The 24365-nt window shown below is 37.9% G+C and overlaps 1 protein-coding gene across 2 annotated transcripts in view; it reads left to right on the top strand.

The window, feature by feature from the left end:
- The first annotated feature begins 722 nt into the window (after positions 1 to 722).
- Positions 723 to 24365, top strand: part of ARID2 (AT-rich interaction domain 2) — a 169422-nt gene continuing 145779 nt past the window's right edge. For both annotated transcript variants that reach the window (XM_077870350.1, XM_077870349.1), the window contains exons 1-3: positions 723 to 964; positions 1151 to 1244; positions 2428 to 2525. In XM_077870350.1, the coding sequence (XP_077726476.1) occupies positions 873 to 964; positions 1151 to 1244; positions 2428 to 2525 (284 nt within the window). In that variant the 5' untranslated portion in view covers positions 723 to 872. The remainder of the gene's footprint in view (positions 965 to 1150; positions 1245 to 2427; positions 2526 to 24365) is intronic.

Below are 24365 nucleotides of genomic sequence, written 5' to 3'. Positions count from 1 at the left end.
GGCGCTGGCTGCCCGGCCGTGGCGGCGGCGGCGGCGGCGGCGGCGGCGGCGCTGGCGGCGGCGGCAGAGAGCGAGGCTGGCGGGGAAGGAAGCGGGCGGGCGGCGCGCAGCGGCTCGGCCGCCGCCGGTGCTTTCTGCCCGGGGACGCCCCGGCCGCCGCGGCCCAGGCCGCGCGTGAATGTGTGCGAGGGCCCCGCGGAGCCGCGGCCGGAATACACGCTGTCACCCCTCTCTCCACAAACCACCACACAGACCTCCCCCTCCCCACCCCCAGCCCCGCCTGCCCCAGCCCCGCCGCCGCCGCCGCCGCCGCCGCCGCCGCCGAAACTCCGGGCCTCCGGCCGCTCACCGTCCGCTCGCCCGGCCCCTCGCCCGCCCGCGCGCCCCCGGCAGCAGCCCCATGTTGAATCGCGTCCGCAGGCCGAGCCGCCTGGGCCGGCGGCGCTGAGAGGCGGGCGAGAGCCGGGCCGCGGGGAGGGAGGGAGGGAGGGAGGGAAGGAAGGGGTGGGGGCCGCGCTCGCCCCGCGGCTTCGCGCCGATCCGGCAGTCGCCTGCCCCTCTAGTTTCGCTCCGATTTCTTTAAACTTTTTTAGAAATTCCCCTCCCTCCTTCCCTCCTCTCCCCCCGGCCTCCGGCTCCCTCCTTCCCCTCCTCCTCCTCCTCCTCCCCCTCCCTCCCTCCCTCCCTGCGCCGCCGCCGCCGCCGCCGCCGCCGCCGCCGCCGCCGCCGCCGCCACCGCCGGCCCATGACTGAGCCCCGCCGCCGCCGCCGGCCGAGGAATGGGCTCCGGGCTCTGGTAGGACGCGCGGGGAGCGGGGGCCGCTTTTAAGACGCCGATCCGGGTTTTTTTTGAAACCTCCTTTGCAAAAATAATGGCAAACTCGACGGGGAAGGCGCCTCCGGACGAGCGGAGAAAGGGACTCGCTTTCCTGGACGAGCTGCGGCAGTTCCACCACAGCAGAGGGTGAGCGCAGAGCCGGGGGGGCAGCGCCGGGGCGAGCCGGGGCGAACGGGGCTCTCCCGCCCGGGCCGGGCGCGGGGTCCCGGCTGACAAGTGCGGGGCTTTCTCTCTCTCTCTCGCTCTCTCTCGCTCTCCTCTCGCTCTCCTCTCCTCTCTCTCTCTCTCTCTCTCTCGTCTCCTCTCCCGCAGGTCGCCTTTTAAAAAAATCCCTGCGGTGGGTGGGAAGGAGCTGGATCTTCACGGTCTCTACACCAGAGTCACTACTTTAGGCGGATTCGCGAAGGTGAGTGGAAGTTTTAATTCGTATTTCCCTCTCGCCGGCCTGCTCCGAAAAGTCTCCTTTGACCCCGGAGTGGGCGCTCGGGGCCCGGGGCGGGGGGGGCCCGGTGGCCCGCGGGGGCAAAAGGCGTTCTCGGCGCTCGCAGCCGGTGGCACGGAGGCGGCCGGGCGGCGGGGCTGTTTTTTTGGCCTGGTGGCTCGCGTGCGCGCGGCGGGGCGGCGGGGCTCGGGCGGGCGGGCGGCCCGGCGCCGGCTCGCGCCCTGCCCGCCCGGCCGGCCCGGCGGGGTCCGAGCGCCGCGGCGGGGAGCGCGGGCGTGCAGGGGGCGCCCGCCCGAGCCCCGCCGCCCGGCCGAGCCCCGCCGCCCCGCGCCCGCCCGCCCGCCCGCCCGCGCGCCCGCCCGCCCGCTCGCTCGCGAGTCGGCTCCGCCGCGGCTGCCGCTCTAGCACAGGCGGAGACACAGAGACACACAGACTCTGAGAGCAGTTTTCGTGCAACTCAAAATTAGCGCGGGCAGGTTTCACATCGATAATCGGCCGCCAAATGATCCCGGCGGCCGGGGGCACAGCCTCGGCCCCGTCGCCCTCGGTTTATACGGCTAACAAAAGAAACCAGGACCTGTCTCCAAATAGCCATCTTAGGCTTCAAGGCTAGGCAGAAGCTGTAGGCCTCAAAGAAGGGCCTATGGAGATGGAGAGATGTGGGAGAGGGATCGGGAGCGGCCCCGGGCCCGGCCCCCCCCCCGGAACCCGCCGACGTCGCTGTCCGGAACAGTATTGATCCTTTTGAACTTTTTTTTTTTTTTTTTTAGTGTAAACGGACCGCGTTGAGATTTAAAAGGGGGCGACAGAGGGACTTGCGATTGGTTATTGTCCGGGCTTCAAAAACAAAACAAACCCACCAGTCTCCCCCACACACCCCCTCCCGGGCCCCCCGCCGCCGCCCCCCCCCCCCAAACAAAACAAGTGCTATTAAATACAGGGCTCTCGGGTGAAAACACAGTGATTCCAACCTCCCCCCCCCCCCCACTCCCTTGCTTAGTTCTCCTCACGGATCGATCCCAAACACCCACTGATGCCCGAGGTGGTGTATCCTCAGATCTCTGTAGAATGGGTATTTATTTCACGGTTAGGCTGCAGTCTCCCTGGACGGTGCACTCTCAGACAAGTGTGGCTGTGTTTTTAACAGGTTTCTGAGAAGAATCAGTGGGGAGAAATTGTTGAAGAGTTCAACTTTCCCAGAAGTTGTTCTAACGCTGCCTTTGCTTTAAAACAGTATTACTTGCGGTGAGTAGTAGTGACTCTTGCACAGTATTTGGAACTGAGGGACTCAAGGGGAGATTTGTGGGTGTTTTTTTTTTGTTGTTGTTGTTGTTGTTTGTTTGTTTTTTGGTGGTGGTGGTAGGGATAAGCCCCCCACTCCCCCCAAACAAACCTTGCACACCAGTTTCTAAACTTGTCTTCATCTTTTCAGTCCGACAAACATCAAATATCCATAAAGTGAGGTTGTATAGGAAGGTGAAAGTTTTCCTCGCCTATTTTAGGACTGTTTACATTTTTCATACGGGATCATTACAGGTGACACCCCACCTCCCATCTTGGTAAACGTTCTTTTGTGACATTGTTATTGATTGGTTGATATCCACGGAGGGGCAGAGAGGTGATGCTTAGTAAAAGAGTTAAGATAGTTAATGAAACTTTGTATCCCCTGGGAAAATTTTTTGCTTGGCTTCGGAAACTCCTTTGCCTTTTAAAATCCTCACTTTAAGATTCTCAAACAAAACAAAACAAAAATGATACCTCTTGCATGGAACCGTGTAACAGAGTAGTTTTTCAGTAGAATATTTACACACAGCATAGCATGTTTGGTGCCTTAGGTGACCAGGATTCTTTTTAGAATAAGTTCTTTGGGATTTTTGAGTGACTTAAAAACGTTCAGAAGGATTATTATATATGTAGGAAGATTAAGGATACTATGAAATGGAATACTATGATTTGGATTTTCTTTCATTCTCTCCCTCCTTTTTTGACAGTCTTTGACAAAGTAAGTTTCTTAGTTGATGTGTGGTACGCTTTAGATATTGTATTTTCTGATTAAGCTTTATTTTTTCCTTTTTCTGCTAAGAATATTTTCATATTGTAACCTATTATGAGGTCATCTTTTATTTTTAATGCTTGCTTACTCATAGAGGGTCTTTAGGTGGTGGTGGTGATTTAAAACTCAGAGGGTGCTCTTCGTATTTATTGCTGTTTAATAATGATACCATTAAGGGATATAAAAAAGGGATAGCCTTTTTTTTTTTTTTTTTTTTTTTAGTTAATGTACCTTCTACATAGTTTGAGTTTGGCATTTATCATTGCTCCAAATGCAATACCCAAATGTAGATATGCTGTGTTAAGTTCAGCTTTCTGAAGTAGGAAATGCGGTAATTGCCCAGGTGTACTTTCTATTGGCTATCTTAGATTGACTTCAGGCTTGAAGCTGAAGAGTTCACAGAACTTTGTGGGTAGTTACTGAGTTACACAGAAGTCTCGAAAATATTAAATATGGCTAGTTGTTATCTGTTCTGATGTGTGTGTGTGATGGCAGTGTGTGGCAGAGTACATTTTTAAATAAAGGTCTAAAACAAAACAAAACAAAACAAACAAACAAACAAAAAACAAAGTGAAATTCACCCCCCAAACTGCTGATTTGGTAATGTGGTGAGAAGTGGAGAATTTTATATTTGTGGTGATATTCATTTGTACATTTCCATTTATAACATTGAGAGGAATATTATTTATACAGGTCTTGGTTTTCTGGCAACCAGTTTGAACTATTTGGATTTTAAACTGTTTTAAACACAGTTTAAAGTTATGCCTTATTGGGTTGACTGATGATTGAAATTTAATATCCGGAAGGTACTGAAAGATACATATGATTCAGGAGATGTGTGTTATACTGAAGAAATTGCACGCATACTAAGAGGGTTTTAGCATAATCAATTAAATGTCTAGAACTCTAGTTTTTTTTTGTTTTTTTGTTTTTTTGTTTTTTTACAAGTCACATAAATACTGTTTTTCCAGTTGTGATTTCTGAGATGATATCATTCACTGATTATACTTATAAGTACTATTTTCAACTATATAGCTTCAGGGTTGTTTGCAACTCTTTACATTGTTCTCAGATCAATTTGAGCTTTACGCTCCCATTAGAAGCTGCTTTTTGAACTATGTCCTTAGCTAAACTTGTTTTTCCTCCATATGTCACTCTCCAGGTTTGTTTTTGTAGGGTTGTAGCTAGGCTACTAGGAAAAAAGTTGAAGCATTTGTTTTGGAAAATAAAGCCATGTGAAGATTTGCATGGCTTGTAAAGAAATACAAGAGAAATATGCTGGTCAAAAATTGGGTACTACCAACCTTGGAAGATTTTTTTTTTTCCATGGTGGTGTAATATTGCACAATTAGAGGACATGTATTATGCTGGGTTTTACACCTTCCTCTGAAAAATCTTAACTGGCAGACAGGATGCCAAGCTTTCACAGTAATTCTCTTACTTAACCTTAAGAGTGCCTCTTCAGAGTAAGAAATAGTAATTGAGTGACTTTGTGAGTTCCCTCTCTGATGTATCAAACTGAATATCATGGTTTCTGATGAGTAGATAGCGCATTGTGTTTTCTAAATCACAGGTAGAATAATTTTTTTTTTTAAATAAGGACCGCTTTTTCATTTGACTTATTGTAAGATTGCTATTACATATCAATTCTCATTTACTCTGTAAGTTTAATATTTGCTGACATTCCTCTGTAATTTTATTAATTGGATGGATGGCTGTTAGCTTAGTATGGCCAGTATGAAGATGTGATTACATCTTCATGGTATTACAGACATGTAAATAAAGAGGAGCAAACTAGTATGCTGGCCGTGTATATATTCTAATAGTTCTGTATTCGTTTGGATACAAACACAGACAGTCATTGAACGTAGAGACTTGAGTTTAGTGGTCTGCCAAAACTTTGCTTGATTGTATCAAGCATACATTTATTCAGTTGTAGATTGCGTGTAAAAATTCCTCAGTCTGAAATTGAAAATGTGATTGATTATTTGTTTAGGCATCAGCAGGTGATGGTTTAAACGTTAGTACCTACAAGTAACGGGTAAAAAGTACTCTATTTAAAAATTGGGTATTAATCCTCTGTGATGTCCATATATTTTGTTTTCACTTAGTTCCTTTCTTGGCCTCTACATCTCCATTTCTTCCACAAATGTTTATTACTAGAATATCCCTTTAAGTATAACAAGATAAGGTAATATTTTCTACATTTCGTAGTTGGAGAAATTAAAAGTGTAGAAAAAAATCTAAATGGCTTTAGGGGCACTTGTTAACTGGACAAAAAAGTTGTGTTCCTGACACATGTTCTGTAATACTTAGTCTGTTATGAATTCAGTTAGTCACAAATGATTTTAAATTAAAATATGGTTGTAAGTTACAAATGGTTAAATGTATGCCTGATAGGAATGTATAGCTATACATGATGTGTTCTGTATTTACTCCATGAATTTTTGTTTTGTTTCTAATTTTCTGTTTTGGTGCAAAGATTGGGGGACAATTTGCCCCTCTATTTCTGTTAAAAATTTGAAGCTTTGGTATGAAGATTTATGTAAATATTTCAAATACTTAGTTGAAGAATTTTGCTGTAGCTTACGCCAACAGTAGTCAAGGTTAACTTGATGTTTCTATTATAAAACTTGAGTTTTTGGTAAGGAGGTGAAATATTTTGGACCTTAAAAAACTTGTGGTACAAAACTATGTACTAGTGATATTATTATAATATTAAATGATTTTTTTTTTTTTTACACGTACCTACCTTTAGAAAAGTTGGCCACTTAATCATAGCATTGTATCCACCAGGGTGAATTTTTAATTGCATTGTGAATTTATTCTGTTTTTTCCCCCTTGGTGAATAAAGCCCTCCCTTAAATTATACCAATAGAAAGAGTTTACATTTGTCAGTAAATAGAATGAATACACTTGTGTTCTCTAGTTGGTGTACACCATGTAGATCACCTCTTTTAAGAGAAAACGTTCTATGAATCACTTGACGTTCAGTGAATGAATGCTTCACAATTGTGATATATAAAGTAGTACGCTGACTTTGTGACTTGCCAAATAGAATTGTTAAGCAGACACTGCTTGCTTTATTCAAGGAAGAAAAATAAAAGTAATATGGAGATTGGAAGGATAACTGTATTTAAATAAATTATTCAAATATGCATTTTACATTTAATCTTATAAACTGTATCCTTTCATTTTGAACAAACTTGATTTTGATCTCTTTGGATATTCTGTTACATTTTAAAGGGCATGCAGACATGTTGAAAGGAGGAGTAGAATGCAGAGAAGGTTGAAAGACTGATCAGCACTTGGCTGGGTTAATGTTGTGTCTTAGAAATCATGTTTAAACAGCTTAAATTTGCCACAAAGTAGAAAGAAATCTAACACCAAAATAGTTCGTTCACCGAAGATACACGTATTTTACCGAGTATACCAACTAGAAACTGAACCGTAGTAACTCCCAAAAATATTTGCGTTTCTTAACATTTCACATTTTCTGCCTTTGCAGTTAACTAAAAATGTCTGTTTCTAAATAGGAGCACTCTTTTATAATCCTACCTGTACTCTGTTGTGGAGTATTTTCGTAGTTGGTCGTGTGGGAAATCCACTGTAACTTTGCTAGAAAAGCATATCACTACTGTGAATCATTTTTATTGTCAAACTGAATGATAATGGAAGTTGGAAAAGGAATGAAGAACAAACATTTTAATTCATTGGAATTTAGTCGCGTTAGTCTACAAGCAGGTACTCACTCAGTACATATTTTTAAGTGAAGTGTTTAGAGCTTTTATTAATATTTGGTAAAGTCTACTTACTGGGCATTTTCCAGAGTGGTATAGATCTTACTGAAGTTTACTGGCAAAAATAGGATTTGTCTGAATTGGGAATTAGAGGACACATGGGGCAGAGTGAGAGGGATTTTCTCTGTCTCCACTTCTTTGATCTGCCACCACCCGTTATCACCATACTCTTTGGTATTTAGGATCAATTAGTGTAGAAATTCCCAATTTGTGCTTTATGAAGTACTTGTTCTCTTGAAATGTCAATATGTTTCCTTGAAAAAGGGCCAAATGAATTTGAGCAGTAAAGCTAAACTTGGGTTACTTTATTGCAGGACTTCCAGAGACTTTATATTGTTAATGTGCATGTGGATTCTCTAGACAGCTTGGAGAAACACGATTTATTACATTCTTCTGCCTACCCATAGTAAATGGTGTTTCTCAAATGCTACCACAGATCGCAGTAGTGTGGTGTGAAACCCCATGTTTGAGGAACACTTATTAAGTTCTGTAGAGCATAGTTTGGGAAACTCTGATCTAGACCGAAGAAATGAGGCTTAAGGAAGAGAAATTTTAAATGTGGAAAATTATGAGGAAATGAGAAATGAGAGGTAATTATGTGTATTTATAGAGAGATATATATAAATATAAACGTAAATAATTAGGAGTTACCATTTTCACGTCCTTATCAATGGCTGTGCAAAATTACTTGGTAATACTTGTTAAATATTTGTTTGAAATAAAAGGACATTAAAATTATCTTGTGTTCATTGCTAGTAAAAGAAAGGTAAAGAAATATTGCAGTCCAGATGGAAGAAGAAAAATTGAACCTGTAAGATAAGCAGTGGCCTTAGTCTGGAATGGAGAAAGCTGTCCTTGTAGATACATAACAATATTTTTTTTCTATTATTTAAACTACAACGTGATGAAGGACAGAAGACCAAAAAAAAAAAAAAAAAAAGTCCATGATAAAGATTTTTAAGTCTTAGGCAGTGTTCCTATAGTAGCTTGATATTCTTTATGACAAAGGAATTAATGATTGATTTTATTTGACCACTTAGTCTTGTTTTAGCTTAAGATTCTTGTTTGAATCAGCAACACCCCCCCCCCAAAAAAAAAGCAAGTAATTGCCCTTTATTTCTGCTGTTGTCCATTGTTCTAACTGAAGGCTTTTTTTAAAGAGGGTATTTATATTTAAATTTTTAAAACAATTTCTGTTTATGCAAGGTTCTTTAAAGAATTATAGCAGAATTATTGATCACATTATTTTATGGAATAGTACTACTTTTGTTAAAATATAGTGATAGTCCTGTTAAAAATTTATATTTGCTTCAATTCTATGACTTTAAAAATTGATAAGTCGTATCATCAATTTTGACGTTAGGAAAAGCTGTTTAGAAGTAAATATTGTTTTAAGGACCAAACTTACTGGAGTTAAAAATGGAGATGTTAGCATTAAAGATTATCTTCAAATATTTTATGGCTTGAAGTTAAAAGCATAATTTTTATGAAAAGCAAAAGCATTGTGAATTTGAAATAAATTTAAATAATATGGTTAGTACAGTTTATCCATAATAGAACTAAAGAAAATAGGCAGATTGATTCTGTTTATTCAGAAGTGCGCAAAAATGCATATATGCCAATTGATAATTGTTTTTGGTTACCTATCCTTCTGGGGGACCTAGAATTAAAAAAATGGTTTAGAGCAAATGTCACTCTCAGTACTGTTCAGATTATCTGTGAATTTCACTAAGCTTTCCAAGAATTTTGTTACTAACATCAGGGTCTAACATGTATTTTTCTGTTTCTAAATATAAAGAAATGTCTTTTGTATATTCATTATGTTGTGAGATGGAAATTAATTCATTTCTACAAGGTAAATACTCTGTTAACTAAGTATATTGTAATAACCTGTTGCTGGTACTGCAGTCTTTTGGTGATCTCTAGCAGTAGCTGTCAACATTCTGAATTGTTGCCCCAAAATGATAGATCCATAAATTATTAGTATCTAAGTCAGCGTTTACAGGGTCCACCCCATCTTATTGCAAGAGATTTTGCGGTGCGGCTGAATCTGTTGTTTTGGCTGCTTTATCTCAGTAGTCTCTTAACAGTTCCCTTTTTCTTTTCCTATTATGCCATTGATTTGTTGAAGTAAATGGGGTCATTTGTTCTTCAGGCTGCACCAAATTCTGGATTTGGTTCGTTGCTTCCTTCTAGTGTCAGTTAACTTGTTCCACTATCCCCTGTATTTATTTCCTGAAAATTGATAGTTAGATTTAAAGCTTGGTAACATTCAACTTCAGTATTTTAGGCATACTTTATATGTAGTGCTGTGCTTTTCATCAAATCATGAGACATACAATGTTTATGTTGTCCCATTTTAGTGGTGCTAAGATTGATCAGTGGTTTTAAATAGTAATAGTCTGTATTTTTAAAAAGTGTGCCATGGGTGACTCTTAGAGTGTGCTGAAGTTTGAGAACAGCTGATCTAAGTACTGTAATGAAACTAATAACTTAGTTGCTGAGATAACCAGTTTAACTTGGCATCAATATATTGGCCAGGGTTACATCCAGAACAAAACCTCTGGGTGACATCTGGTCTGGGGCACCTGCTTAAGCTGCACCTGTCATCTCTAAGCAGAGCTTGGACCACACCCTATACTTTGTCTCTGGACTCCAGAGAAGCTAACAAGGGCTCCACTTCAGTTAAGGGGAATAAAAGGGCACATGAATTAACCAATTCAAACTTATCCTAACTGTATTTTGTGTAATTTGGATTTTAAAAAGTAATTACGTTTTCCTCAGTATCTAGGTGGTTTGTTGTTGTTGTTGTTGTTGTTGTTGTTTTTTCCCCTGTGCAGGACTTTGTGATATTCATCCCAAATGAGATGCCATTTGTTTTATTGAATTTATTGAATGCTTTTCCACTTTGTGAGGATTTTATCGATTGGTCCCAGTACTGCTGAGGGGAGTAAACTTATATGGCATAAGTTCCTATACAAATAACAACATCAACAGTAACTTGTTTTTTAATGTACTGTTTTCATTTTACAAACCATTTTCATATGTGAGATTTTATTTTTATCATTTCAAATTTCAGAAGTAATTGCTGTTATTTAATCTTAGAAAAAATAGCACTTAGAAAAAAAATTCTTTACACCATTCAAACTCTTTTGGAGCATATGGGCTACTTCTTAAAAAAAAAAAAATGAAAAAGGCTGTAGGTTATATCCAACTTTCAGTCTCAAGTGTCAACCATAATGGCCAGTTAGAAAACATTTTTTAAAATATATTTTCAGAGCACACTTTTCCCCCCTTTGCCTTTCTGTTTCCTTCCCTAGAGATTCCCTTGCTTTAGCAAAGCATCATCTTATTTATCACCCATCATTATCCACAGTTTTAACATATCTTCAGGGATATTCCACGTTCTTGGTATGTTCATCTTTGGTTTCTATCAGTAGATGATTTTTTTCCTTACCATTTAGTGGGGCCAAAATAAAATGTTGCTTTCTTATGGAGCAGGATTTAAATAAAGTTGTATAAGAATCTATTGTTTGAGTATACGTCTTATTATGAAATATGGCAGGTATCTGATTCTAGCCTTTCTTAGTTCTTACTGTTGTTCTTGGTTAATTTCTTACTTACAGTGTTCAGGGGTCAACTGCTCTGTGCACAAAGATTATTTTTATTCTGTAATTCTAACGTATCTTTCGTGGTGAAGTGTTTTCAGATGAAATTTTATTTTGTTCCTCTCCTAGGCCATTGGCTAATTTTAAATGAATAAAAAGTTAATAGAAACATACATGAGGTGAATAGGAACATTCACTTTTTAAAATAGGACAAAGAAGAGGCCATAAGTTAGGGCTCTATGTAGAAAATACCTAACTTACGGTATTTTAGAGAAGGAGCTAAATTTAAAATCATCAGTAATAATGCCCAGGTTGATCATACTTTAAGTGAATTTTCACCATACTGGAACTCAGATAGGACCACTTTGTACTTCATAAACAGAAGTCCCTACCTTAGCAGGCTGTATGTACCTCCAAGTGTACCCCCAAGTAATAGGTGAAATGTGCTTAAGTGGTTTGGTATGATCTTTAGTTTATACCTTTAAAAAGTCAAACCTCTGAATTTGAGTCGTTTTTCCAGGTAGCTCCACATTGCAATTCATTAGTTCAGCCTGGTAGTAAAAAAAATCTGTGTGAGAGGAACACCTGCGTGGCTCAGCGGTTGAGCATCTGCTTTTGGCTCAGATCGTGATCCTGGCATCCTGGGATCAAGTCCTGCATCGGGTTCCCTGTAGCAAGCCGCCTGCTTCTCCCTCTGCCTATGTCTCTGCTTCTCTCATGCATAAATAACTAAAATTAAAAAAAAAAAAATCTGTGAGAAATACTAAACCTAATCATTTTCCTTCCTTGCTATGTTTTCTTTTTTAGAAATTGTTGAATTTTTTTTTTTTTTTTTTTTTTTTTTTTTTTTACTATAACGTGAATTCTTGTTCACACCTCATTTATACTGGTATATTTTGCCACATTTGCTTTGTAGTTTTGTCTTTATATGTGATGGTATGTATATATACAGACAGTATTATTACTGTTGTGTAATCATTTGATATTGTTATAGGTATAGTGCTGTTTACTTCTAAATACGAGTATATATTAAGAATAAAACATTCTCTTAATGTAGCAACAGTATAATTATCACATTGAGAAAACTTAACATGGATACAATCATATTATCTGTATTATATATAGACTTTATTCAAATTTTGCCAGTTGTCCCAAAGATGTCTTTTTTAGCAATCATACCCACCCCCACAAGTCCATGATCTTGTATTATATTTAGTTATATCTCCAAGTTTTTCAGCCTTTCATGATATTACTGTTTTTTGAGCAGTACAGGCCAACTGTACTATAAAATTTGGATTTGTCTGATGGTTTTTCAGGATTTGATTTAGGTTAGGTATTTTTGGCAGGAGGCCAAATGTCACTTTGTCCTATTGTTGATGTTAACTTTGGTTTAAGGTGGTATCCTCCTGGATTCTCTGCTGTAAAGTTTGCATTTTCTCTTTTGTAATTAATTATTAACCTGTGGGGATATTTTGAAAGCATATAAATATCTTGCTCATCATTATACTTTTACCCAATAATTTTAACATTCATTGATGATTCTTGCCTGAATCAGTTAATTATAATGACATGCAGCGCTTGTTTTCTAACTTTATCATTCCTTCTGCATTTCTTAGTTAGCAATCTATGATAAGGAAAATATTTTCGTTCTTATTATTTATTCTATCTTTATTTTATACAGTGGATTAGTATCAATTATTGCTGCTTAAATTTGGCCAGTAGGAGCCCTTTCAAGCTGGCTCCTATGTCTTTAACATGTCCTCATATTTAAGCTCTTCTGTGTTTTCTGACAAGACCTTCCAGGGTCAACTTGTGTTTTGCTTACCCATCTCTCGCATCATCTATTTCTCCCAAGGAGTGCCCTAGGTTGTGGTTTTTCTTTTTCTTTTTTTTTTTAGTGTGGAATGGTATACAGAAACCAACGTCTTGTTGGTAGGTGTACTAATTGTTGTTGAGTTGTCTTTCTTCCAGGCTCTTTCAGAGTAAGAGCTAGGAAGTTTATTTTAAACATAAACATACATAGGTTAAAAATCACAATGCTGTATATACTGATACCTCTGGCTACAAATCCACACAAATTTCTTCTTGCCTTCTTCCATACCGTGGATGTATCTTCCTTCTTCTGCATTGAGAACTGTAGTTCTAACACCAGCATATTTACTCATCTTGTCAGATCTGTAATACACAGAGTATAGTTTCAGAACTGTTATACCTGTACCACTACAAACAACAAACCTGCTAAGTAGAGGTACAGATTTCTTTGCAATTTTTTTTGTGTTCAGACTGAAGCTATAATGTTAGTATTTTGTTAACAGATTTACAGTGGTTAGATTCTTCTTTTCCCATTACTGCTATTCACTTAAAAATACAGTGAAATTCCCATTTTTTCCATTTGTATTTCAATTTTGTGATTTCCCCACTTTTGTTTTTTAAGTTTTATTTATGAATATGTAAGACACTTAACAAAATTCTAAAATCAAAATTTAAGATACTTGGAGGTTATCCTCTTCCCTTCCTTTTACTTCTACCCTCTTCCCACACATGCTTTGTTGGTAACCAATTTCCTTAGTATCCGGTTATCTTAATATCTGTTATAAAAATGAAGAATACATTTTGCTTTTTTAATTTCATGTATCTCAAATATCACTCTAAATAAATTCAAATTCATAAAGTCCTGTTCCTTTGTTTAACATCTGCATAGTATTCCATTATATATATATATATATCTCCTAGTTTATCCAATCAATTCCCCATACAGTGGCACTTAAGTTGTTTCCAATATTTAGAATAGGAAATAATGCCGTATGAGTAATCTTCTGCAAATCTAGTAACCTTATGCAAACCTATTTTTAAAGTTTTGGAGATGCATCTTCAGAGTCACTTACACAAAGCGAGTGTTGATGTAGTAATCAGAGAATAAATGCATATGCAGTTTTGTTCAATATTGCCAAAGTGTCTTTGTGGAAACTATGTAGCATTTCTACCACAGTATATGGAAGTGCCTATTTCCCACAGCCTTGCCATATGCTTTTTAAGTTTTTCCAATGTGAGGGGTTAAAAAATGGTATCTCACTATATTTTAACTGCTGTGGCATACATAGCGTGTTTTACGATTTTACTTACTATTTTGGAGCGAGCGAACACGTGTGCACGTGTGAGCAGTGGGAGGGACAGGGGTGGAGAGGGACAGGCAGACTCCACATTAACCTTTCTGGGAGCTCAATCTCATGATCCTAAGATCAAGACCTCAGCTGAACCAAGAGTCTGTCATTTAACTGACTGAGCCACCCAGGCATCCCACAGATAGCATGTGTTAATATTTGGTAGTGCCGTTTCCATTGCAGAGTTTTGTGTGGGGGGATTTTGTGAAGTTTTCTTGGCTGCTTTATGTTTGTTTTTCCATATGAACTTTATTTATTATTTTTTTAAATATTTATTTATTTATTTATGATAGACATAGAGAGAGAGAGAGAGAGAGAGAGAGGGAGAGGCAGAGACACAGGAGGAGGGAGAAGCAGGCTCCATGCCAGGAGCCTGACATGGGACTCGATCCCTGGACTCCAGGATCGCGCCCTGGGCCAAAGGCAGGTGCTAAACCGCTGAGCCACCCAGCGATCCCCTCCATATGAACTTTAATATCAATTTGTTCTAGTTCCAGAAAAAAGGAACTTGTTGGGGTTTTTTTTGAATGGAGATTGCAGTAAATTTATAAATTATTATAGATAACTGAGATGATGATATTGAGTTGAATTATCCAAGAACTACAGAAGTCCTCCCATTCAGATCTTTTTGTGTTATGCAAGAGTCTAAAATTTTCCTTTTATAGGTTTTAGACATTTTTAAAGTTTAATCTTAGATATAATTTTTGTTCCTACTACAAATGTGGTTTTTCTTTCATTTTAATCTTATTATTTATTTAGATGAAAGTTTTTATATTATAATCTGCCCTTCTGAATTGTTTTTTCACTGGGTTTGTTGGGGGGGGGGGGTTGTTTGTTTTGAGAGAGGGGGAGGGAAAGTTGGTAAGGAGCAGAAGGGAAGGGAGAATTCTAAGCAAGCTCCATGCCCACTCGGGGGGCTGATCTCACAACACTGAGATTCTGACCTGAGCTGAGATCAAGAGTCTGCTGCTTAACCAACTGAACTACCCAGGTGCCTAATTGTTTTACTGTTTATATTAGTTTTATCATCGATTTTTAAGAATTTTTAAGTGTGCTAACATGTACTCTGCAAATAGAGATGGTTTTACTTCTTTCCTAAATTTTATGCCTTCAATTATTTTATGTCCTTAATTATTTTCTTTTGTCCAGTTGTATTGGCCACTGTTCAATAGTTGAAAAGGTGATGTCTTTGCCTTGATGCTGACCTTAATTTGGTATTTCTAGCATTTCCTTATTGACTAAGATATTGCCTCCTATGTGTTTTGTTTTAAGAGTTTTATTTATTTATTTTAGAGAGAGAGCATGCATTTGAGCATGGAAAGGGGCAGAGGAGGAGGGAAAGGGAAAGGGAGAGAATCTCAAGCAGACTCTGTCTGCACTGAGTACAGAGCCCAACCTGTGGCTTGATCTCACAGCCCTGAGATCATGACCTGAACTGAAACCAATGACCTATGCTCAATGACTAAGCCACCCAGGCACCCTCTGCTATGTGTTCTTGATATAGTCTTAACTCTGTATGTTGTACTAACATAGTATTTCTGTATCTGTTTATTGGATGAACAATACTGTGAGACTTAGAAGTCAGATTTAGAGATAACCTTCATATGTATTATCTACTAGAATTTGGCTTTTTTTAATCTGTAATTATTTCTTTATTAACTGTATTCAAGAGAAGAGCTAAAACTGAATATTAAAAATTTTAAGTCCCATTTCACAGCTTATATTTATTTGAATGTGAATATTTCTCATATTCTAGGAATTTAACATATAAATAAAAATTAGCTACAGTGCTAAATGATAACCTCAGAGGAAGGTTACCTTTTCTGTTTTATCTATCCATTAAAAAGTCGTTACTATTTTATTCTTTGCTGGCCTGGCCGTTGCATCACCTGCTATGTGAAAACAAGATAATTTAATTCATTGCTGATTTTATGTTGTTAAAACTAGTGTAAACTATGATTCAATCATTGTTTAATTTTTATATTCTCAAGATGAGAAGTCATTGTTTTTGTCTAAAAGTTTTCTTTATAGGTTATCCACCCTGTAGAGATGAAAAGCAAATTCATATTTTAGTTATAATCAGAAATCTTACATGCTTGTTTCAGTGAATCCATTCAAATCCATTACCACAAAGTTAAATGTTATGTTTTTATATTGCGTATCTGATCCTCAGATTTAGTTATAATTTGGATATTAAAGTCTTATTAATTTTGAGAGTTGCTTGGAACATCCTTCCTTTTTTATAAACTATGAGAATTAACTTAAATGGGTGTGTGTGTGGGTATGTGTGTCCCCTTAAATGTATAAGATTTGGTAATATCTATAAGAGTTGGCCTGTATGTGTGTGCACAAGTGCATGCAATACTGTTTATTAGCTTTAAGCAAACAGCTTGGTATTTCTTGGTCAGTACTTGGACATACCAACTCTTATAGATATTACCAAATCTTATACATTTAAGGGGTGAAGCTGAGGTAGACATTAGATACTATTTGCAGATGTTACATTTAGAGGCCTCGTAGTATAGCTTTAGGTTCCTAAAGATAGGAACAAGAAGTATATAGTTAGAAAGACTTGGATATGGCTACCTAATCTATCAATTCATAGCATCTTTATTCTTAGAACTTAGAGGGATTTTAAGAAAGTGGTCTAACCCCATGCTTTTTCGTAAGCTAGAAATAAGGATATTTTTTCTGTTAGGCCTACATAAGGATAATTAACTTGCCTACAATCACTATTACTGAATAATGGAAGGGGAAAGTAGAAGCCAGAGCTGCCTTTATTACTCTAGCTACTCTATTCTGACTTAAAAGGAGGAAATGTAGATTATCAAGAGATTTCTTTGCCACTATAAAATGTGACCTTTATTTTTATGTTAAGATGATTCTACTGACTTATACCATATATGAGGCATAGGTTTTAAATTGTTGGCCAGTAGCAGTGATAATTATGTATCTGATTTGTCATTTGTTTCAACAGTCTTATCTCTTATCTCTTTCCCCTTCTTGTGCAAAAGATTATGTTTATAAGACAGTAAGTATTATTGGAAAGCCCATAGCAAAACGTATAACAATCACTGTGGGGGAAAAAAAGTCACTTTTTACTTGGGTGATATTCCTTGTTTTTAAATGTTTTGCTTGGAAACACTTAAACTTACATATTTGATAATTTTTTTTTTTTTAATAGCCAGGAATACTAATTTAAAGTTTTCAGTCTGGTACATTATTTTTTAGATGGAGACCTCTACTGGAAGTATGAAGCAATAGATGGATTCTATTATACATTATTAAATATCTAGACAAAGGGATGGCAAGGAATTTTACTTCAGAAATAGTCAATGTAAAGTATCCTAGAGTCCTTTTAAAAGAATCTTTCTTATGGTACTTTAGATAATAATAGTATACTTTTGGTTTTATGACATCATCTTAAGTTTTTTATAAAGCAGAATACCAAGCTTATATTTGAGTTTTGCTTTTTAGCTGTGTATTGAATTTATCATATGCCAGACACTGTACTAAAATGGTTTACTGTAACTCATTTTTTCTTTGTACTTACCTATGATGTAGGCACTGTTATTAATATGCCAATGTTATAGAAAAGGAAATAGGACAGAGAGGTCTAAGAATCTTGCCTAAGGCCATACAGTAAGTTCATGAGCTGGTCTTTGAACCTGGGCCATTTGACTTTAGAAAAGGTATGCTATGTTGTCTTTCTCCGAGTGCACATGATTACAACTTGATAAAAAAGTGTATGAAGACAAGGACTTGAAGGAAATAAGCAAAGTATGAAAATGGTTGTAACTGTGGGATTGTGGCCTTTATTTTTTAAAAAAATTCTTTAACGTATCTTTTTTCAACAGAACTTGTGTGCTGCAGTGCAATTTATAGTTTATATCTATAATTATTCATCTTACTGGATTTTCATAACTCTACAAGTTAGGTATTATCCTTTAGATGAGGAAAAAAGCCTTTACCATTGCTAAAAAGTAGTAGTATCAGGATTGGAGTTTAGCTTTGCAAATTATAATTCATTTCTCTTATTTTACTGCCAAAGTCTTGGGGTCAAGGATTTTTAAAATTTGTATGTATTTATTTTTTACTTTTATGTACCTCTTAAAGCCCCTAATTCAATATTTGACACATTACAGTTGAACCGAATTAGATCCTCTGCCATTGGGGAGATCCTTATGAACCCAGATAGGCATCATAGGCCTTTCAGCAAATGGAAAATCTAATTTGAGAATTCTGAAAGAATTGAACAATTCTAAAATACAGAATTAGAAGTGTAGCATTCCATTGATCAGGTCCTAAGCCTAACCTTTTCTTGTGTGGTTTTATGAAACAAGGACCAAGAGCCAGTTCTAGTTGTAGAGTAGAAGATTAACATTGTGATAAATGTGGCACTTTGTGCTGTTTTATATAGCATGCATTTATTTATTTGTTTATTTATTTATTTTTAGGTAAGATAGACGCTAACATTTCCCCATCTCTTTGTAAACTACAACAGAATAGAATCTTGTGTAAGAGTTGACCCAGCGTAATAATAGATTTTGTTTCGAACTGGCAGATGAGGAGCCAAGGATTTTGCCAAGTAACTACTATTTCTGAAAAAAATGGGTGTTGGAAATGATGTCATAACTCAGTGGAAAGATTTTGAGAGTCAGGAATGTTCATTATCATCATAGTAATAGCTAACATTTATTGAACATTTACTGTTTGCAAGACACTGTGCTCATCCTGCATTATTCTAATCCTCAAAACCATCCTCTAAGATTGATACCATCATCATCATTTTATAGATGAGGAGACTAAGATTGAGAGAGGGTAAGTAGCTTTCACAAGGTCACACAACTGCCAAGTGGTGGAGCTGGAATTTGATAACAGTCTTAACGCCCCTAGAGACCAAGCTTGTAACCACGAGGCAGAGTACTGCCCTTTATTCAAATCAGTGAATAACGATCATCTTTCATTTGCCAGACACCATTCTATGCACTGGACATAAATCAGTAATGAAAACAGAGGAAAATATTTCCCCTTTGGAGCTCAGGAAAGGAGACTGATAGTACACAGTGTATTAGAAAAGCACAGGGAGAAAAATAAAGCAAATGAAGGAGGTAGCTTTTGCATGGAGAGAGTGCAACTTCTTTAGATAGAGTGCCTTTATAATAGAGGGAGACATTTGAATAAAGACTCAAGGGAGATGAGGGGAGCAGACAGCAGTGGATATCTGGGATAAGAGTGAACAGACAGAAATGGAGTATGCCTGGTGTGTTCAAGAAACAGTAGAGAGGCAATTTTGGGCGGTGGGGAGGGAGGGAGGGAGAATGAGCTAGTAGCTTATCTTGTAGGGCCTTTGTAAGGTCTTTCCCTTATACTGAAGCCATTGGAGGATTTTAAGGATGATGTGCCATTGTCTGGATCTCTCTGGGTGTTTGTTATATATAGATGAAGGGGGGGTCAGGGCCAGAAGCAAGGAGACATGTTAGGGAGCTGATTGAATAATCCAGATGAGATATGACTTTGGTTTGTACCAACAAGATTCATAGTTCTTGAGGTGTTGATAAGTAGCCATATTTTGTATATCTAAAGTTCTGAATCTGAAACTTTTGAGACTTTAATTAGCAGACACCTACTCGAGAGACTTACGGAGAACCCATCGGGTGTCAATTTTTGTACTATTTCAGTTATAAACTATTTTCCATAATTATCAAAGTAGAGTAACACTTGCTCATTGTACACAATCTAGGAAATACAAAGAGGGAGAAAGTATTGAGCACAATTAATAATTGTAGTGTGTTTTCTCCTAGTCTTTTGTTATAAGGATTAAACCTTAAAACCTATCTACTGAAAGCTGACTGTCTCTTTTGCTAAAATGTTAGCTCTTTATTTCTCTGTCGTAGGTACATAGTTCATAATAAGTGTTCAGTACTGCTTGTTTTGTTTAAATTAATTGTGCCAACAATTGGGCGCTATATTCTTGCACTTTTTTTTTTAAGAGATACCGCACTTTTTCATTTGTTTTAAGGCTTGGTGAATGGGAAGCCAATAAGTGTTGGTAGACTTAGTTAATGTGCTCTGAACTCCAGCCATGCTCATCTATTTATAGTGGTCTAAACATGCCAAGTTTTTCTCGCCTCTCTGCCTTTGCATGTGCTGTTTTCTCTGCCTGGAATTCCTTTCCCTTCTTTTTTGCCTGACATACTCCTACCCATCTTTGAAACAACGTAAATGTCACCTTCTCTGAAAAGCTTTTTCTTATCTTACCAAACAGCTTGAAGTGATCCTTATGATCCCACTTTTCCTCCCATGTATACCTCTATTATAGATGTTGCTATAATATATTTCTTTCAGGTCTGTCTCCCATATTGCACTTTAAGCCGAAGGAAGTAGAGATTTAGTTTTTTTTTTTTTTTTTTAATGCTCATCAGAGAAATGAACTTTTTTTTCTTAAAGACTTTATTTATTTATTCATGAGAGACACAGAGAAAGAGAGAGAGAGAGAGAGAGAGAGAGGGAGGCAGAGACACAGGCAGAGGGAGAAGCAGGCTCCATGCAAGGAGCCCGACGTGGGGACACGATCCCGGGTCTCCAGGATCATGCCCTGGGCCGAAGGCAGCCCTAAATCGCTGAGCCACTTGGGCTGCCCGGGATTTAGTTTTTTTTGTTTTTTTTTTTTTTGTTTTTTTTTGTTTTTTTTTGTTTTTTTTTCTGGGATTTAGTTTTATGTATCTTTGTAGTCACATTATCATAACACAGTGATTATTAGTGCATAGGAGTTAATGTGTGGCTAATGGAATCAATGAATGAATGCTGGAGAAAGGGTCCTTGGAAATAAGGAAAGAAAGAAATCACTTTGGTTTAAGAGTAGGGAGGAGTTTATGGAAGAGGTCTCAAGCTTGGCATCGAAAGACCAGTTGGATTCAAATGGGGAAATAAAGGAGGATAGATTTTTTTAAGTATGAGGAAATGAGGGTATGCACAATGTATTTTAGTTATATTCATGAATCCCATTGCCTTAGAGGGTTTGTGCATGTGATTGGGGTTAAGGTAAGATAGAGACCAACATTTGGTAGTATATCATGGAGGACTTTGAAAATCAGATCAAGATGTTTGACCTTTATCATTTTGCATATAGTGAGGATGTGAGATTTTTATTGTTGTTTTTTAGCAGAACAGTTTCTTGATGAAAATATTTGGGGAACATTAATCTTACATTGGTGTGTAGGATAGATTTGAGATGGGGCAGATAGTGACAGGAATACCAACACACTTGTCTGGTTTGATCAGAAAATGGGGTATTAATCGAGTTTTCAGATAAATATGAATTGCTCTTTTTTCATATTAGTTTGAGGTGTACAGTACAATGATTTGATATTTGTATGTATTATAAAATGATCACCACAATAAGTCCAGATGTCATCTGTTACCATACATAGTTAATTTTTTCTTCTGATTCGAACTTTCAGGATCCATCTCCTAGTGGATCATATTCTCTCACATATACGATACAGTATTAACTATAGTCACTATACCGTACATTATATCCCCATGACTTATTTACTTTGTAATTGGAAATTTGTACCTTTTGACTTCCTTCACTCATTTCGTCTACTCCCCACCCTCCTGCCTCAGGCAAGCATCAGTCTTTTTTGTATATCTATGAGCTCAGGGTGTTTTTGTTTTTTGATTTTTTTTTTTAGATTACACATATGAGTGAGATCATATGGTATTTATCCTTTTCTGTCTGACGTTTCATTTAGCATAATGCTCTCAAGGTCCATCCATGCTGTCACAAATGGCAAGATTCCTTTTTTTTTTTTTTTTTTTTTAAGGCTGAGGCAATATTCTATTTTGTATGTGTATACCACATTTGTTTTGTCCATTCATCCATTGATGGACATATAAGTGGTTTCCATGTGTTGGTTATTTATTGTAAATAATGTAACAGTTTTCATTGAACTGTCAATTTACTGAAGATAGAGTACTAGAGAATTCCAGGTGCTGGCAAGTTTAATAAACTGACTTGTGGTACTTCATTTTATTTTTTTGAGTGTAGGTCCATCGTTAGTTTACAGTTGTGCAAAATTTTAGATTATATGTAGATTCATTTTATATGTAAATTCAGTTTATCTTCTCTCTCTGTGCTGGAAGGAACTTTTTATAACTTCCTCTCTGAGTTCACTTCTTTCCCTAAGCTTGGAACTTAGCACTTCTGTTTATTTGCTCAAATAATTTAGCAATATTTTCCATTCTGTTTTTCTAAAACCATATGAGTAAGGTCTAGTGGGGATAAGTAGATATCCTCTTGACAGAAACAGGCTGCACTGAAGACAGATGAACATATTTGATAGATTTAGAGTTCTTTAGAATAAGTTTTCTAACTTAGGATATTCTTGGACACACATTTGTGTGACTATTATGTGTGGTTAAGAAAAAGGATTATTTTGGAAAGGGTGCTTAGGAGTGAGGAGAACGGTCTGGTAGGATGTGCATAGGACCATATCTTATCAAAATTCTCCTGTAAGTGCTTTGTCATTATTTGTAGTCTTATTTTGACAATAAACTGATTTGATTTGGTTTGGATATTTCTATATTCATTTGTAAGTGATTTTTCAGTGATCACAAAGGTTAGGACTAATAAAAATTACCTCCACTCTAACTCATCTTAATATATGAAGAAATTCATTACTGAGAAACATTCTGACTACAAATAAAGAGAGTACTGATATTCCCAAATGACGATAAATCCAACATTTAGAATGAAGATGATTTTTTCTGTGCTTCTTTAGCTGTAACACCCAAGGAATGGGTTTAATTTTGCCTGTAAGAGCAGAGGAAGTTGTGACATGGACAAAATATGGAGCTTTCTCTAGGATATTCAGAGAAAATTCAGGATTGTTCCCTTTGCTGCCCAGCAGGAAGGAGTCAGCCTTCCAAACTACAGCCTGGGTTGAGAATAGCTCAGTCCAGTTCCTTCTCAGCATCATTATTAAGAGGAAAAGGAGTTTACACTCCTGAAGAAATGTCAAGTCCTCTTTCACTGCACAATTTTAGATGGTTGGCTGAGGACTGGTTGTCTTCACAAAGGGTCTTTAGGCCAGTATTCTCAAACTGTTAATTAGGTGGGCTATGGGAAAAAGTATTCTGACTTAAGTACAGTTTGGAAACTTTGTTAGAAGAGTTAAAAATTGTTCTTTTCTGCAACACTTCTCAAAACCAGTGTGCTTATAATGTGTCTTATGACTGTCTATGGAATTTTCCAGACACATTGAGCCCATATTGTCCCATCCCTTCTACTCCTGGCCTCACCAGCCCCCAGCATGCATATCTACTTACAGGGTTACTGTAAAATGCTGCCGTCAGCAAAAAACTTGCTAGATAAAATAGACCCAGCTGGAGTGGTCTTGAAAAATGCTTAGTTTACTAAGATAGATGTGAAAGCCCATTGCTTTCCCAGTTCTGAGATGCATGGGAAACATGATTAATCATAGATAGCTTGGTTGAAAAAAAGAGAGAAGCCAAATTTTAATGGCTTTGATTTAAGATGCAGTTACTATACTAAGGGAGAATAGGGTACTTTGAGAGAGGAGTCTTTTAAAGTCATAAGGTTATGAACCTTGATAGTGAATTAGCAAATATTTAGTGTGGAGAGTTGTTTAGAATTAGGCTTTAGCACTTCATTGCAGATTCTTACTGTTGTACTCTGAAATACAATGTGAGAAAGCATTTCAGGTAGACCTCTAAGTTGTTGAATTGTCTTATATTCCTGAATTTAAATAGCCAGGGTGGTTCTTTCAGTTAATTATTAGCAAGGACATCCAATGGAAAATATGTTTGCTGTGCAGTATTTTTCTTTTTTAAAATATTTTTCCAATATAGTCCTTTAAGCAAGTACACAAAGATCACAATAATAAATTTCCATTTATTAGTTCCTTAGGAAGCGCTGTATTTTCATTGACAAAGTGATCCTTCAAGACAACACAACTTTGGGTTTTCTGGAATCTTTATAAGTGGAAAGCTTACACTGTCTTTTGACATAGCACATATTCCCTTCTTGAGAAAAATGTAAACGATAAATAATTGGGCATATATTAGAAATTAATAGGGAAAACAAACTTTGAGGACATTTCATTAAGTCAGGGTAGATTCATCCAACTTCTTAGACTTTCTGATACTCTGTAATACAGACAGTTGATGTATTAAGATACTGGTTTCATTGCCTTTATATACATTAAAATAACAGTGGCTTACACGTGGCATAAAGTTCTCCTAAATAAAAGAGTGCAAACATAGATATTTCCAGGACAGATAAAGTAGCTCTAAATGAAGCCCTCAGTCCATTCTTTCCTATCCTGTACATATGGCTTCCATCTCATGGAACCATATATAGATGGCTGATACATGTATAGATGGTACCATTTATAGACGGGTAGATCCTCCTCACTCTAGCCAGCAGGACAGAGTAA

Source organism: Canis aureus, chromosome 25, assembly GCF_053574225.1.
Source record: "Canis aureus isolate CA01 chromosome 25, VMU_Caureus_v.1.0, whole genome shotgun sequence".
Classification (NCBI taxonomy): Eukaryota; Metazoa; Chordata; class Mammalia; order Carnivora; family Canidae; genus Canis; species Canis aureus.
The sequence above is the reverse complement of the archived record's forward strand: the minus strand, read 5'-3'. Positions and strand labels throughout refer to the sequence as shown.